The sequence below is a fragment of the Hoplias malabaricus genome, chromosome 13 (assembly GCF_029633855.1).
Source record: "Hoplias malabaricus isolate fHopMal1 chromosome 13, fHopMal1.hap1, whole genome shotgun sequence".
Taxonomy (NCBI): Eukaryota; Metazoa; Chordata; class Actinopteri; order Characiformes; family Erythrinidae; genus Hoplias; species Hoplias malabaricus.
Genome location: NC_089812.1, coordinates 1,450,064 through 1,463,898, shown reverse-complemented (window position 1 = coordinate 1,463,898; position 13,835 = coordinate 1,450,064). Strand labels below are relative to the sequence as shown.

The following is a 13,835-nucleotide window of genomic DNA, read 5'->3' as shown; positions in this document are numbered from 1 at the left end:
ATGACTGCAGTCACTGCACATGAAGTAAAATGACCTTATTTAGTCCATAAAGACAAAAGATATCAGTTCAGTGTTGATCACACTGTGTACATATGGATTATGAAGCACCAGAAGCTCATAGCTGTCATTTAAACACAACGACACCAAAATAGATTAATTATTTGCACTGGATCGAATTCCAGAGCCCTACATTTCACACAATTGTCCTGTTTATAACTCAGGAGCCAAAGATATTTTACATCATTCCTGTGAAGGTTGGTTAGGCTTCTATCTGTGCGTCAGCCTCCACAGGGACATTAAGCGTTTTAAACTCTAATTTTAGCGTTTTAGCGCTAATATAAATAAATAAAGAACAATATGTGGGCTTAGTTAGAAACGAACTGAAACAACCTTCAAATAAACAAGGAATATTACATGTTTGGAACTAAATTAATAAAATAAATTTAAAATATATAACATTTAAAATAAAAATAAATATAAACAAATATGAATGTAACTAAATTAATAAATTAAGAACAATATATACATGTAGGAACGAAATAATCAAATCATTTCTCCTTCAGTACAGTGGCCTTAAAGATCCGTTATTATCTCCATTGGAAAAAAACAATATTGTTTTTCACAAATCCATTCATCTTCGACTAATACTTTCACAGCAGACAGCCCTTGTGTTCCTGACGTCTAAAGACAGATAGCAATTTTATTTACAAATAAATCACGATATATTCTGCTTATATTTGCCAAATATCTGAAACTGAATTAAGGAATGCGAGACCCGAGGTGTGTGTGTGTGTGGTAAATCTGACCATGTTTTTCGCAAATACTTTATAATCACTGTACTATATTTTATTAAATTACACTGAGATCTGAAAGCATCTTATCGGTTTAAGAGTTCTAAAAGACAGTCTCATCCTCATTACCATGTTGAACTTATATGTCCAGATGTCTTATAATTAGTTATTATTAAAACACAATGGCTACCGTATGTCCTGTGCTTAAAAGTCTGCTTATTTAGGACACTCTGAGAATAACTAGTTATTGTTAATCTTATATGAAGTTATCTAATGTGATTTTTATGTATAAAAAAATGACTTCTAAAAGTCAGTCGGGAAAGTTAAGTGTAGTTTCTCCGGACAAAGATAAACATCTTAAAACCGAGCTGTAAGTTCCCAGTGTTTCAGCTCTGCCTCACAACAAACCCCTGTAGGAGGAGGGACTGAGACTCCATTGGCTGTGGCACTGAATAACTGTCAGAAAACTCTGGTTGGATTGGCTTAATACAAGTGATGAGCGCGTTCTTTGTTTAGGAGCCGGAGTATCTGCTCCTCTGTCTGAGGAAGCGCAGCGGAGCTGTCTGTCTCAAATCATCCGTCTTAACCTCAAAAATACGGGATAAAACGAGTCACGTATCGATCCAAAACACAACGCAAATTTTAGAGTCCATATGGGATACATGTATGTCATAAGGCCAAACATGTAAAATTTGTTGTTTATTTGAAGGTTGTTTCAGTTCGTTTCTAACTAAGCCCACATATTGTTCTTTATTTATTTATATTAGCGCGAGTTTAAAACGTTTAATGTCTCTGCGGAGGCTGACGCACAGATAGAAGCCTAACCAACCTTCACAGGAATGATGTAAAATACCTTTGGCTCCTAAGTTAAAAACAGGACAACTGTGTGAAATGTAGGACTCTGGAATTCGATCCAGTGCAAATAATTAATCTATTTTGGTGTCGTTGTGTTTAAATGACAGCTATGAGCTTCTGGTGCTTCATAATCCATATGTACACAGTGTGATCAACACTGAACTGATATCTTTTGTCTTTACGGACTAAATAAGGTCATTTTACTTCATGTGCAGTGACTGCAGTCATTAGTACCACGGCTCGCATATTATAAGAGTTTTGGCAAAAGGCAGCTGGCTTCTACGGAGCCCCCAGAGAATCAATTCCTTATTCGTGCGAATTAATTTTTTTTTACCCATGTCCCCTCCAGGGCTCCGTAGGTGAGACATAAGGAAAGTAAATGTAGATACCAGTCTCCCTCGTTTTTACATTATGTAGTTTTCCAAGGCCATAAGTACTTAGTCCTTCATCAACAGACTCCACTACAAAAAAAGACACAAAATCTAGATCAAAATGTCAGATTTATTTCTGAGTACATATATATTTATATAATAATTGTCAATATTTACGACTAGGGCTTAATTACGTTTGTCATAAACATCTCACATCATGATGTAAACAAACAGTGATTATTTTAACTGTTAACAGGTAAATCAATAATACACAAAAACTCTCTATACAATACTGACTTGGCCAATAGAAACGGACAGGCACAGAGTCGTCACATATCGGGATTTCTCCAGCTCTGACAGAGCAGCTTTAAAAACATTGAAGAAGGCTTTAAAACGACGATTGATTTTACACTGAGAAATGGGACATGGCATTATAATTGAGCAAAAAAAACAAACAAACCCACTGCAACTCTGTTCTGTTCTCTTTCTGCTGGTAGAACACCTCTGAGTGCGACTACGTGCTTTGTACATATTTATAACTTCAGCAAGAATGAGCTTTAAAAGAAAGTAGAGACAGAGACCGTCGTTTGTGTGCCGTGTATAAAACCAGGAACGACTGATGTGAGGGTGGAACACTTGTGCGTGCTACAAACCGAGCTGAAGTCGAGCGGTTCAGCTTTGGTGGAGAATCAGGAGAATCACCCCAAGCAGCGTTTACTCACAAAACAAGCGCCCTTTTGTTCTCTGGAATGAAACGGAACTGAAACGCGTGCTGCAGGGGGTCATGTTCACCTGAGAAGTGACTGAACGAACAAGATCAAGACTCCTTCATAAAGGAACACTGCAGCACTCAACCTAAGCCAAGCCTGTGTAAGAGATTCCGGGCCTAAGCCGGACTGGTCCGACTGGAATGAGTGGCACTGCAGTGATTAACTTCTGTCAGAGAAAGTCCAGCGGTCTATAACTGAGGTGTGGAGACGACCCTGAAAACCCCTTTAGGCTGAACGTGAGTGGGAACAGTGTGTGAAGATTAGGTTGAAAAGGCTGGAGTAGGCCTTTAACGTGGACTCTCCAGTGTAAAGTGAGACCTGGTGTTTGGGGCGTGGGTGTGTTTTGAGGGAAAAAGCAGTTCTTTGTGCTTTAAGCGGAAACATCAGCGTGAGATAAGCAAGCGTTTGGGTTGTGGCTAGCCCTGCGGCGCCGACGCTTTCTGTGGTTCGCGCTCAGATCCTGTTCATGTGCAGGGAGAGTAAGACTGTCATTTCACACAGGTGTGTATTTAAGTGTGTTGTGCTTACAGCGGTGATGAGTGTTTTCCCACAGCGGCTCCTGTCTCTGAGTCTGATGAAGGGGCTTGCTGTATTTCAGCTAAAAATCTGGCAGGCAGCCACTTTATTTAAAGTGCATCTGTAGCTGCCAGGAGTCGATTTCCTCTCGCTGTCACAGAACAATAGATGAATGAGAGGGGGTTCCTAGCTCTAGAGATTGAACTGGAAGGGCCACTGTCCTACATTATTCCTGCTTTAGTTTACCTCTCTCGTCATGAGGGTCCTGTTAGATGAACACACGTTAATGAACTGTTACTGTGGAAAATCAAAAGAATTAAAAGCAAGGCAGGACCAAGCCGAAGGAAAATGGGCAGAGTGTTTTGTGTAAAAAGAAGAATAAGACGACGACCCCCTGGTTTTGGGCTTGGAGCCTTTGTGCTTGTCCTCTGTGGGAAGGGTTGGGTGAGTGCGAGGCTCTACTTGTACTCTGCGAGAACATCGTTGAAGATGTTGAGGAACTGATGAGCATGGTACTCCTTAAAGATGAGAGCCGGACGGAAACGCATGGACTTCTCTCCACAGCCGCCCAGGAGAACACCTGAGGAGACAGAAAACCGAGTCGTATTAGTTTTACCTAAGCTTCATTTTTACTACAACTTCACACTGGGATTAACACGGGTTTGCTGTTAATACTGTCACAGAGGGTCGAGTAGGTGCATGATAGACCTGCTCTCTCTACTCAACCCTAACCCAGTTCAAACACAGGGTTTGTGTTTACCCTTGTCCCTGGTTTTGAGCAGGAGATTGTCGCGGGTCACGTCATCGCGAGCGTCTACAGCACAAAACGTTCCTTGACCCCGGGCTCGACTCAGGAGGTGAGGATACTGGGCCTGAGAAAGAGAGAGAGAACATGTACAGATCAAGATCTACAATCTCTACCTGTAGCTACATCCACGGTGACGGAGCGCTGAGGCTTTGTGTGTTTACGGATTACGGTACGTCACGCTGTACACTCTGAAATATCTAATGTGCTCCAAAGTACAAGTGACTTAAAAGTAGAAAAAATATAGACAAAGCAAAGTTGATGTAATCAATGATGAAAAAGGCTGTGGCTTGGTTTCATTATTGAATCTTTGAAGGAAACACTGTCAGTTCTACGTTGTATGAGATTCTCAAACGAACGAACACAGAGCTGAATCACTGAACTCAAAGAAGTGGTGTGTTTTTAACCTGTAGTTCATAAAGTCCTTGCAGCAGAACCTTCCCCGACCGGTTCACTTCCTCCAGAAGGTTCTCTCTCCGGATGACGTTCAGAACCTCGGACAGAAACACGTTCTTAGATGGGTCTCCCATCCACGTGTTGAAGATTCTGTAACCCTGGATCAGACACAGCACAGACACATCTGTCGGGTTAGTATTGCAGGAGTACTGAGAGAGACAACACACACACACACTCTCTCTCTATGAATCACTTATAACAGTATTACCATTCAAGTTTCATAATAACAGACAAAAGATTGCATAACATGCCATGCTGGAAAATGCAGAGTGTTTTTCAGCAGTAGGGGGCGCTGCTGCTCAGATTAACCCAAGTCAGGATCATAAAAATACATCTGAAGTAATGAAACCCTAAAGTCCATTCATTCATCGAACACACTGTCTCAGTCACGCCCACACGGTGCAAACACACCACAGCATTGACCCCAGAACCCTGGAGCCATAAGACGGCGACGTGTCACAGCCACAACTATGAAATCACTTGGGTTACTCTTTAAAGACGATGGAGTGAATGAATCTGATGAACCTTGTCTGGTTGGAGATGATCTTTGTGATAGTACCCCCCAGTGAGCATCTTCTTGCTGAAGGAGACAACATCAGCCGGGTCTGGTGTGTTCCAGTGTTCGTGAGCCCAGAACTTCCCCGTGGTCCCTCCTCCGGTCTGCACCTCGTCCACGTGGAACGCACAGCCGTGCTGGAAGACACAAAACACAGGGTTTAGGTGCTTTCATTTGATTAGCATTAACAGAAAGGATTACTCTGACAGAGCAGTGTCACTTCCAGGTTTACACACTTGTGAGATGTGACCCTTTGGAGGCAGCAGTTGGGCGGGTGGGGACTGAAAGGGCCCCAGTTTGGGCCCCTGGACTGGGTTGGAAAACGAAGAAATGATACTTTCTGTTCCTTCTACATCCACAGCTAAAGTGCTCTTGAGCAACGCAGCTAGGCCCAACTCCCTGTGCGCTGAGGTGTGTGTGTGTTAACTGCAGAATCCAAATTTCAGCGATGATTAAAGTCCAGCACCGAAATCCAAGATTGCTTCATATTTAATCATTCTGCTAATTATCTAAGAAATGAACAGTTAAATCTTAACAAGACCATCACAGAACCATGTTCCACATCTGGATCTGAATGTGTTTTGTATTAAATGGAGTGTGATGATATGATGAGTGTTGAACATAATCAGTGCACGAGCTTCCTCACGGAGTGTTTAGCGGGAACAGAACACAAAGCTCACAGCTTAGGGTCAAGATTGAGTTCAGCAAAGTCTCACACACACACTGCGTTCTGAGTGAGGCCAGGCTGCCGTTTGGTTTTTTTCACGCTGTCACTTTCAGCAAAGACATAAATCAGAACAGACAGCGTGGCGAGAGTCTGAACCCCATTCCTACTGCACTGTGCTTTTAACAGCCTCTTCACAAGAACCCATATTTACTACTGAAGCTGTTATAGCCATCATCGACTGCTATTAATCCCCACCTTACACTGTGAAGAACTTCTTTCCACTTTAAACAGAGCGGGGCACTACTTCTTCTACTGCTTCTAACATTATTAAGGTTCATTAAAAGCGTTCTCCTTTGGGCTGAAGATGCTATTCAAAATAAACATGCCCCTTAAAAAGGGACCAACAACACAATTGTTTACTCTCTTAATTGAGAGATCTGTTTTTGTTTACACATTAAATTAAAAGTACACAGTGCTGCTGCTAATTTTGTGTTCAATATAAAACTTTCAGTTTGTGATCATTGTGTTCACTCTAATCGTGACGTTACATTTTCATACCATTCCTTCTCAACTCAAGAGGCGGAGTGTGTTCAGGAGTGTTCTCTGAGGAAGATATTTCTGTTCAACATTAAAGGGATAATGGTTGATGAAATAGTAACGGTTGCCAGACTGACCTTTCGTGCGATGTTGCGTAGTTTGATGAAGAAGTCTGGCGAGGCGTGGTTATCTCCGCCCTCTGCCTGGATTGGCTCCACCACGATCCCAGCCACAGGCTTCCCCTTCTGCCTCCACTTCACAATCAGATCCTCCACCTTAAACATACAACCACTGTCAGATCAGGGCCAGGGAGTGAAGATAAAACCTCACACAAACGCACACTAACACTAACCCTAAACCTTAGCCCAGGGGTCGGCAACCCGCCGCTCTTTGATCCCTCTGATGCGGCTCAGCTTTTTAAAATAATTAATGAGTATTTAATTAAAATGCATTTTATTTTGGTTCATTCATTTTCAAAATGTAATTCTATGAAGATTATGGTGATCTTGTAACATCTAAAATATTTTTGTCGCTCTTAAAACACGTCACAACTTCCAACGTGAGACACACGTCAGTGTGCGGTTTCTTGAACATTTTGACCGCTGACTGCACGGCGCCAGTAAAATAATGACTGCACGCAGAGACAGGACAGCATTTCTGTTTGCTGCCAGTGGATAATTTAAGTTCTGTGTTTTTTTTCCCCCCATTACTACAAGGACTCAAATAGACATTGAATATTTTACTTAACCTTCAACCCAACGTCTTTTTTTCAAAATTAAAAATGTTGTGTTGAATGCAGAAATGTTGTTTAATTTTTCTCTGCAGTCGTTCATTAATTTCATAAATGTAACACAGTGTAGTTTGTTTATACAGAGCACAAAGGCAAAAAACCCTGTTATTTCAGTGTTATTTCATGTAAAATTTCAAAAGGGTTTTTTGGCTCCCAGTGTTTTCTTTACTGTGTGAAACGGGTCCAAATGGCTCTTTGAGTGGTAAAGGTTGCCGACCCCTGCCCTAGCTATACTCAGAGATGTTCACAGTGGTTGCTGTAGGAACCCGAACCTCTTAATGCTTCTTTGCAGAATACTACAGATATGTTTCCTAAGTAGAACTTTGTAAGTAACTTTCAGCTGGACACTTTCAGTGTTTTTCTCCTGAATTTTTGATGTGGGAACTAACTGAGACATTAGGCAGAGCTCCTGACCTCCTCAAGACAGCGAGCTTCCTCCTGAGCGTTTTCTCTGACAAACTCCTCCAGTGGATACTGCAGCTTTGGGAATGGAGCAATGGGCCAGTCGAACGAGGGGATGTCCAGTTTATGGATAACTTTGGAGTGTGTCGTAGCCAGACAACCTGAAAAACAAAAACACACACACACACAGATCAGTCAAAACCAGGAGAGATAAAAACACCTCACTCAAATATCAATAAAGGAAAGGGTCCATGGCTTTCATCAGAAATGCAAGACCCATTCAGTGTGATGGTGTTTAGCTATGCTATTGTGTGTGTGTGTGTGTGTGGTGTATAGTCATGTTTAATAATATCATCCACTGAAAAAGACTCACCCATTGTTCTGCCGTGGAAGCCCCCCATAAACGACAGGATGCTGAGATCTGGACACCCAGGACCCTGCAAGGAGACAAAAACAATAGTATGCATTTATTAACGATTGCCTGGTGCGCAAATTACTGGATAGATTAATATTTAAAATATGAAAATATGCCATAAATTATGCCATACACGATGTTTGTTGTATTACCTGGTTGACCATGCAGGAGCTCATCTCCTCTTCTGAAGGGCTGTTGGTGCCTCTCTCTTTGTTCTAGACGTCAATCCAAAACAACAGTTGGAAGTGTATTAAAGCTGATCAATCACAGTAGATATTCATACGCCACAAATATTTATCGGCAGCAGGGTCAAAGTTAATGAACACATGCTAAATATAAGCAGCTCAAGAGCAGGAGTTGGTTTCCTGTTCATTTTTGGTGCTCCACCCTAAAGGAAATGTCTACCATCCTGGGGAACTGCAGTTATCTCTGGTTTGTTCACATTCAGAAGCTTTGTGTCTTTTGTTTGCGGAGCGTAATGGCTGTTGTTTGTTGGTGACTGAAGTGTAAATTGTCTGTAACTTTACCACAGAACTCATTTGTAACTCGAGGTGTTCAGTTTTGTAACACTTTGATCTGTTCACTTTTATACATTTAGCGCTCTCCTGAACGTAGGGTAGGTTCCTATCTAAATCATCGGAAACAGCAAAAATATGACCCGCCCATGGAGCAGGAATAAAGCAATAGCCTCATTTCTTTCATGATTTTCAGCGTTTGGCTCCCTTTGGCATTTTTACGCAGTGAGCAGGGACTGACTGAGCCCCTTTGTTTTTTTGCTCATTTACTTTAAACGGTGCAGCAGCTGAAGAATGTACACACAGGCTCCTGTACCGCTGACAGAATACAACAGCTGCACAATTTATAGCTGAATAAAAAGAAAGTGACTAATCAAGATTAACTACAGAGGACAGTGAGACTAATTATGATACGTTTTAAAAGCCTGACCCCTGTAATCTTCATATAAATCAATGTCCACAGTCTTCACTCAGTGTATAAACGGTGAATGGAGATTTACAGCATAAAGCCACAGTTAGTTTTTGGGCAGATATTTCATAATCTCTGGAGTCAATCAGGGAGTGCTTCTAAAAATCCAACTCTAACGTATTCATAGCTGAAAGAGCGTGAGAGTGAGTGTGTGTGTGTGTGTGTGTGTACAAACTCACTCTGTACCAGATGAACATAGCTTTAAAAGCGTTCTCATTGGAGCAGGAGCCACAGGCCATCGTCTGGACTTTGGTCATCCCAGCAGGAGCGATCTAAATGAGAATTAGCCTTTATTAAATAACAACAACAGAGCAAAATAATCTACAATAATGCTCAGGCACTTAAATATAGAGAGAGTAATTATCTCCTACTATGAAGTTATTTAATCTGTGGTCAGTAGAGGGAGCAATCAACTCACTGCTCAATCCCAGACTCCACGTAGAACAACCACCATTGGCTCATGAGCATCATCATGATTTAGGGTTTTTTCACTGATATGCAAATTAACTACCTCCGCTGTTTTATGTCAAAATAAAAGTGTTTATTTCCTTGAATGGAATATGCTTTTAGTCTCCGTTGATTTGGCATCAGATAAAGGAGAGGTTGCTACATCAGTAAACGAACAACTCTGCACTAGATGCTGTGTGTTGCACTCACTATGTTTAGCTTTTTCTAGGTGTCAGCACTGGCCCTTGTTCTGGCAGCGTCTGAGCTCAAGGCGAGACTGGACTCTAACCTCTCTGTACTCGCGAGGATAAACATTCAGTTTGAACACTAAGCTCTTGTGTGAGTTGCCTCTGGATAAGGCTCTAAATGCTGTAAATGTAAATGTCATTTTCGTGCATTTTTGATGAATAAGAGCCAGTGTATTTTTTTTTTTTAATTATTATAATTATCTTACCGTGTCCTGTTCGGGGAAATAGCTTGTTTTTGTTGATGGAATCATGGCATTTTCAATTCACACAAAGTACAATGTGAAAAGTGTGGATCGTGCTGTGACAGGCCTCTATAAGAAACTCCATCTAAGTCAGAATTCTTATGTAAAACACTTCACTGGGTGTGAATACTGCTTTGTGTCCAACACACACACACACACACACACACACCGACAGCAGGCTTTCATTCAGCTTCTCTGGAAAGTTCTCTGGTGGCAGGATCCCCAGAGCTGGACGGTTTACAAAAGCACTCTGGGAAAAAAAACAAGGAGAAAAATAATTATGTTCCACTGTGTTCGTGTTCAAACTGTTACAGACAGCGCCAGTTAAACACAGACTGGACAATACGACAATGACATATCATCACGACACTCAACATGCATTCAAAATGGCCGACTGGTCGTTATCTTTATAATACATGATCTATACATTATATTTTCAACAGTAACTTTGTAAACATTATCATCAAGAAATGGACACGCTCAGATTCAGCAGCATCTCAGTCACTGAGTAATGAAGGTAATTATCATAATTCTGCTTTGTTTGTCTGCTATTATTTGATAGGTATTTTACTAAGAATCCATAAACACACCGAACCAAACAGGTGAAATGACTGATTCAGCTCTAATATCATTAAAAGACTTTTCAAATCCAGAACCATAATCAGAGCATGGCTCCGTCTGCACAGAACCAACAGAAGCTGGTGTAAAAGAAAAGCTGTGAACTCTAGGACTCTGAATCTGAACGAAGCCGATGCAGATCGTGAAGGAGTCGGCGACAGCAGTGAAGCCTTCATCACTCCGTCACGCGATGATCTCCGCTGACTGAGAGCACATCTATTTCACACTGCTCACTCCTGCTATAAATACACACTGGGTTTCAGCAGAGCGTCTTACCAGGTTGTTGGGACTGGAGATGGCCTTCATCAGAGCTGGGTGGTTATAGCCTGGAAACAAACCACCGAAAAGAGTAATAATTAATCACACAATGGAAGTAAGAATTCTCATGTTTAAGTATTAGTACGGTCTTGAATATTGGCACTGGAAAAGGAAAAAGCTGTAAGCAGTAACTATTAATCACCACAGATGTCCCCAACGATGTCCGATCATGTATTACGTGTAATAAGTAATAAGTGGTTCTTTGGGGCCAGGGCTGGAATGTTGTTACTTAGAACCCTACAAAAAAGAAGAGTGGTTCCTCAGAGCGAGGGATGATGACATACCAGTTCAACCCACTACAGAAGGTTATCATCTCTATTAACACCATCTTTCACTGTAATTAGATTCCGGACCGAACAAGGCGAGCAGAACTGGGAAATGGAAAGCAATAACTACACCGTTTTGTAACGGAGAGAGTGGATAATCCGAATCAATCTGAACATCGCTCCACGAAGCTGCTTTCCCTGGTGATTTTTACAGCAGTAGAAAAGCACTGTTTCGTGTGGGGAGTTGGGGTCATGCCTTTTTACCACAGGATGTCAGTAGGGGCAGGAATAGGGGAACATGTTTGGAGGTCATCTCGAGAGGAAGCCTAGCATATTGGACTGAGCCCCCTTTTTTTTTTTTTTTTAAACCAATTTACTGACACTAGGGCTCCATAAACACATTAGAGCGGTTCATATTTAAGTTGGGACTTTACAGGGTGGGACTGGAAATCTCTCTTGATAAATCTAAATGCTGTTGTATTGCTTTCGCCCTTTCATTTCAGCAGAGGGCAATGTTTATCCGCTCACGTTCAGCCCACAGTTAGGCCTGGGTTAATGGGAACCAGCAGGAGGATGTACAGAAGTTCAAGAGTTCACTTTGATCAACTGATAAGCACAGGCCGAGACGTCCTGAACAGAGCTCATAGGTCTGATTACAACAAACTTCCCCTCCTCTTGTTCTCTTGTGATCTTTATATCAGCATCATTCCCAAGTGTTCAGTAACATTTTAACAGCGTCTGAGGTTCATAAACCTGAAGAACATTCAGAGCCTCCGTCATCTCATAATCATTACCGCTGTATCAGCTTTCACAGGATCACAGTACAACGAGGCAATATGTAAATGAAAGTCTAACCTCTAACCAGTCACTAAGAAAACACACACACACACACACACACACACAGAGATGATGCAGAATTAAAGCATGGTTTTCTTTGGTCAGTATCTGCATTGAAGCTTCAGACACCACTGTGTAAACTCATAATTATCTCCACATGGCGCTTTGTGCAGTGTGCGGCCTGAGATCTCATTCCGGAGAGCACTGGTTTGAAGTGGAACAGACTTGATGCAACTTCAGGCAAATTCCTTCACAGACGCCAAGTCGTTTCACAATGTTAGAGAAAGAGGGCGATGTAGCGTCTCACAGAAATGTTTTTCACTCATAAATACTATGAGATTATATGTAATTTGTGGGTGTAACACAATACACAATATTCAGTTCACACCGCTGTTTGGAACTCAAGGTTCGAGGGTGAAGGGGAAAAAACCCATACAAAACAAAACAGAAAAAATAAGGCTAATGTATGAAAAATGTCATTTTTGTGTTTTTGTGCTGGAAGCGTTGGCACAGGGATCTTCATACTTTTTAACCAAATGAACACCTCACTGTTTTGCAGTTTTCTAAACACACAACCCCCCCCCCCCCCCAAAAAACAATCTACTACATCATCAAGCCATAAATGTTTTCAAAATTAAGTCGTAATTATATTAGATTAAAGTCGTAATACGTCAAGAATGGAAAGTCTCTGTGGACGACCAGACCTCTTTTTCTGTTGCTCGTCTACACTGTGATTTATGGTAGAACCTCAAGACAGTGTGTTTATAGTCATTTTATACCCCGATTTTCAGCCAATTACTAACAGTTTACAGATCCACTGTGAGCTGAACACCTCTATCACTTGGAGGCTGAGGACAAACACGTGATTTTTTCCGATGGAGCCTACTACCGGCGTCCCCAGAAAGCCCCATGCATCGTAGGAGAGCGTAGCCTGCCTAGGTGTGTCCCGTCAGCCGACCCGCACCATGCTGTGTGACGGAGGGTGGAGCAATGTGCTTTGGACGAGCCTTGGTCAAGAGAAAGTCTCCATATAAAAATTATTTTTAAAAGCAGTCAATGCATGAACTGTGATTTCACACAATCTACAGCAAATAAACTGTGAGACAGAGATTCTGTGGCAAAGTGCACGAGTTACTGAGTTAGCTCTAAATATCAGATCTCTCACAAACAAATCACACTTAATTAATGATCTAATTACAGCACATGGGCTTCATTTTAATCTTTTAACTGAGACTTGGCGAAATGAATGTAGTGCTGCAACTGTTTTATTGGAGTCGGCTCCTCCAGATTTTCATGTTTTAAATGCATCTTGTGCCGGTAGAAAAGGTGGAGGTCTAACTGCTCTGTTCCATGGTTCAATGCAAGCAGTTATCATTTGGTGACTTCACAACATTTGAGAATCTCTGTGCAGTTCTGAAAGGGACACCACAGATATCACTAGTAACTGTCTGCAGGCCTCTGAAGTACAGCGCTAATTTTATTAATGAATTTACAGAGATGCTGTCCTTTATTTCTACAGACTTTGACCATTTGGTTATTGCTGGAGACTTTAACATATCAACAATCCCAAGGACTGTTTTGCCAAGGAACTGCACGCCATATTGGACACTCTTGGTCTTTCAAAGCATTTTACAGGGAGTACACATTGTCATGGTCACACGCTGGATGTCATTATCTCAAAGAGTCTCAACATATCAGTGACTGTGAAGGACGTGGCGTTGTCAGATCACTACTGTGTGTTCTTTGATGTGGGCCTCACCAGTCATCAGAGACAGAAGAGTTTGTGTCAAGAAAAGGATGATAAAAGACTGCACAGCTACACTTTTCATGAGTAAAATGTGCACTACACCATGTGAATGATCCGACTCTGTTGATGACCTGCTGATTAGTTTTAATACAAAAATTGTCAGTGTAATGGATGAGATTGCTCCAGTTAAAATGAAG

At 41.6% G+C, this 13,835-nt stretch overlaps 1 protein-coding gene across 2 annotated transcripts in view; it reads right to left on the bottom strand.

The window, feature by feature from the left end:
• Positions 1-3,617: 3,617 nt before the first annotated feature.
• Positions 3,618-13,835, bottom strand: part of abat (4-aminobutyrate aminotransferase) — a 38,764-nt gene continuing 28,546 nt past the window's right edge. For both annotated transcript variants that reach the window (XM_066641845.1, XM_066641844.1), the window contains exons 6-16: positions 10,747-10,796; positions 10,022-10,102; positions 9,095-9,187; positions 8,084-8,146; positions 7,890-7,953; positions 7,529-7,677; positions 6,462-6,599; positions 5,090-5,257; positions 4,516-4,662; positions 4,064-4,175; positions 3,618-3,883 (exon numbers count right to left, since the gene is read on the bottom strand). In XM_066641845.1, the coding sequence (XP_066497942.1) occupies positions 3,762-3,883; positions 4,064-4,175; positions 4,516-4,662; positions 5,090-5,257; positions 6,462-6,599; positions 7,529-7,677; positions 7,890-7,953; positions 8,084-8,146; positions 9,095-9,187; positions 10,022-10,102; positions 10,747-10,796 (1,187 nt within the window). In that variant the 3' untranslated portion in view covers positions 3,618-3,761. The remainder of the gene's footprint in view (positions 3,884-4,063; positions 4,176-4,515; positions 4,663-5,089; positions 5,258-6,461; positions 6,600-7,528; positions 7,678-7,889; positions 7,954-8,083; positions 8,147-9,094; positions 9,188-10,021; positions 10,103-10,746; positions 10,797-13,835) is intronic.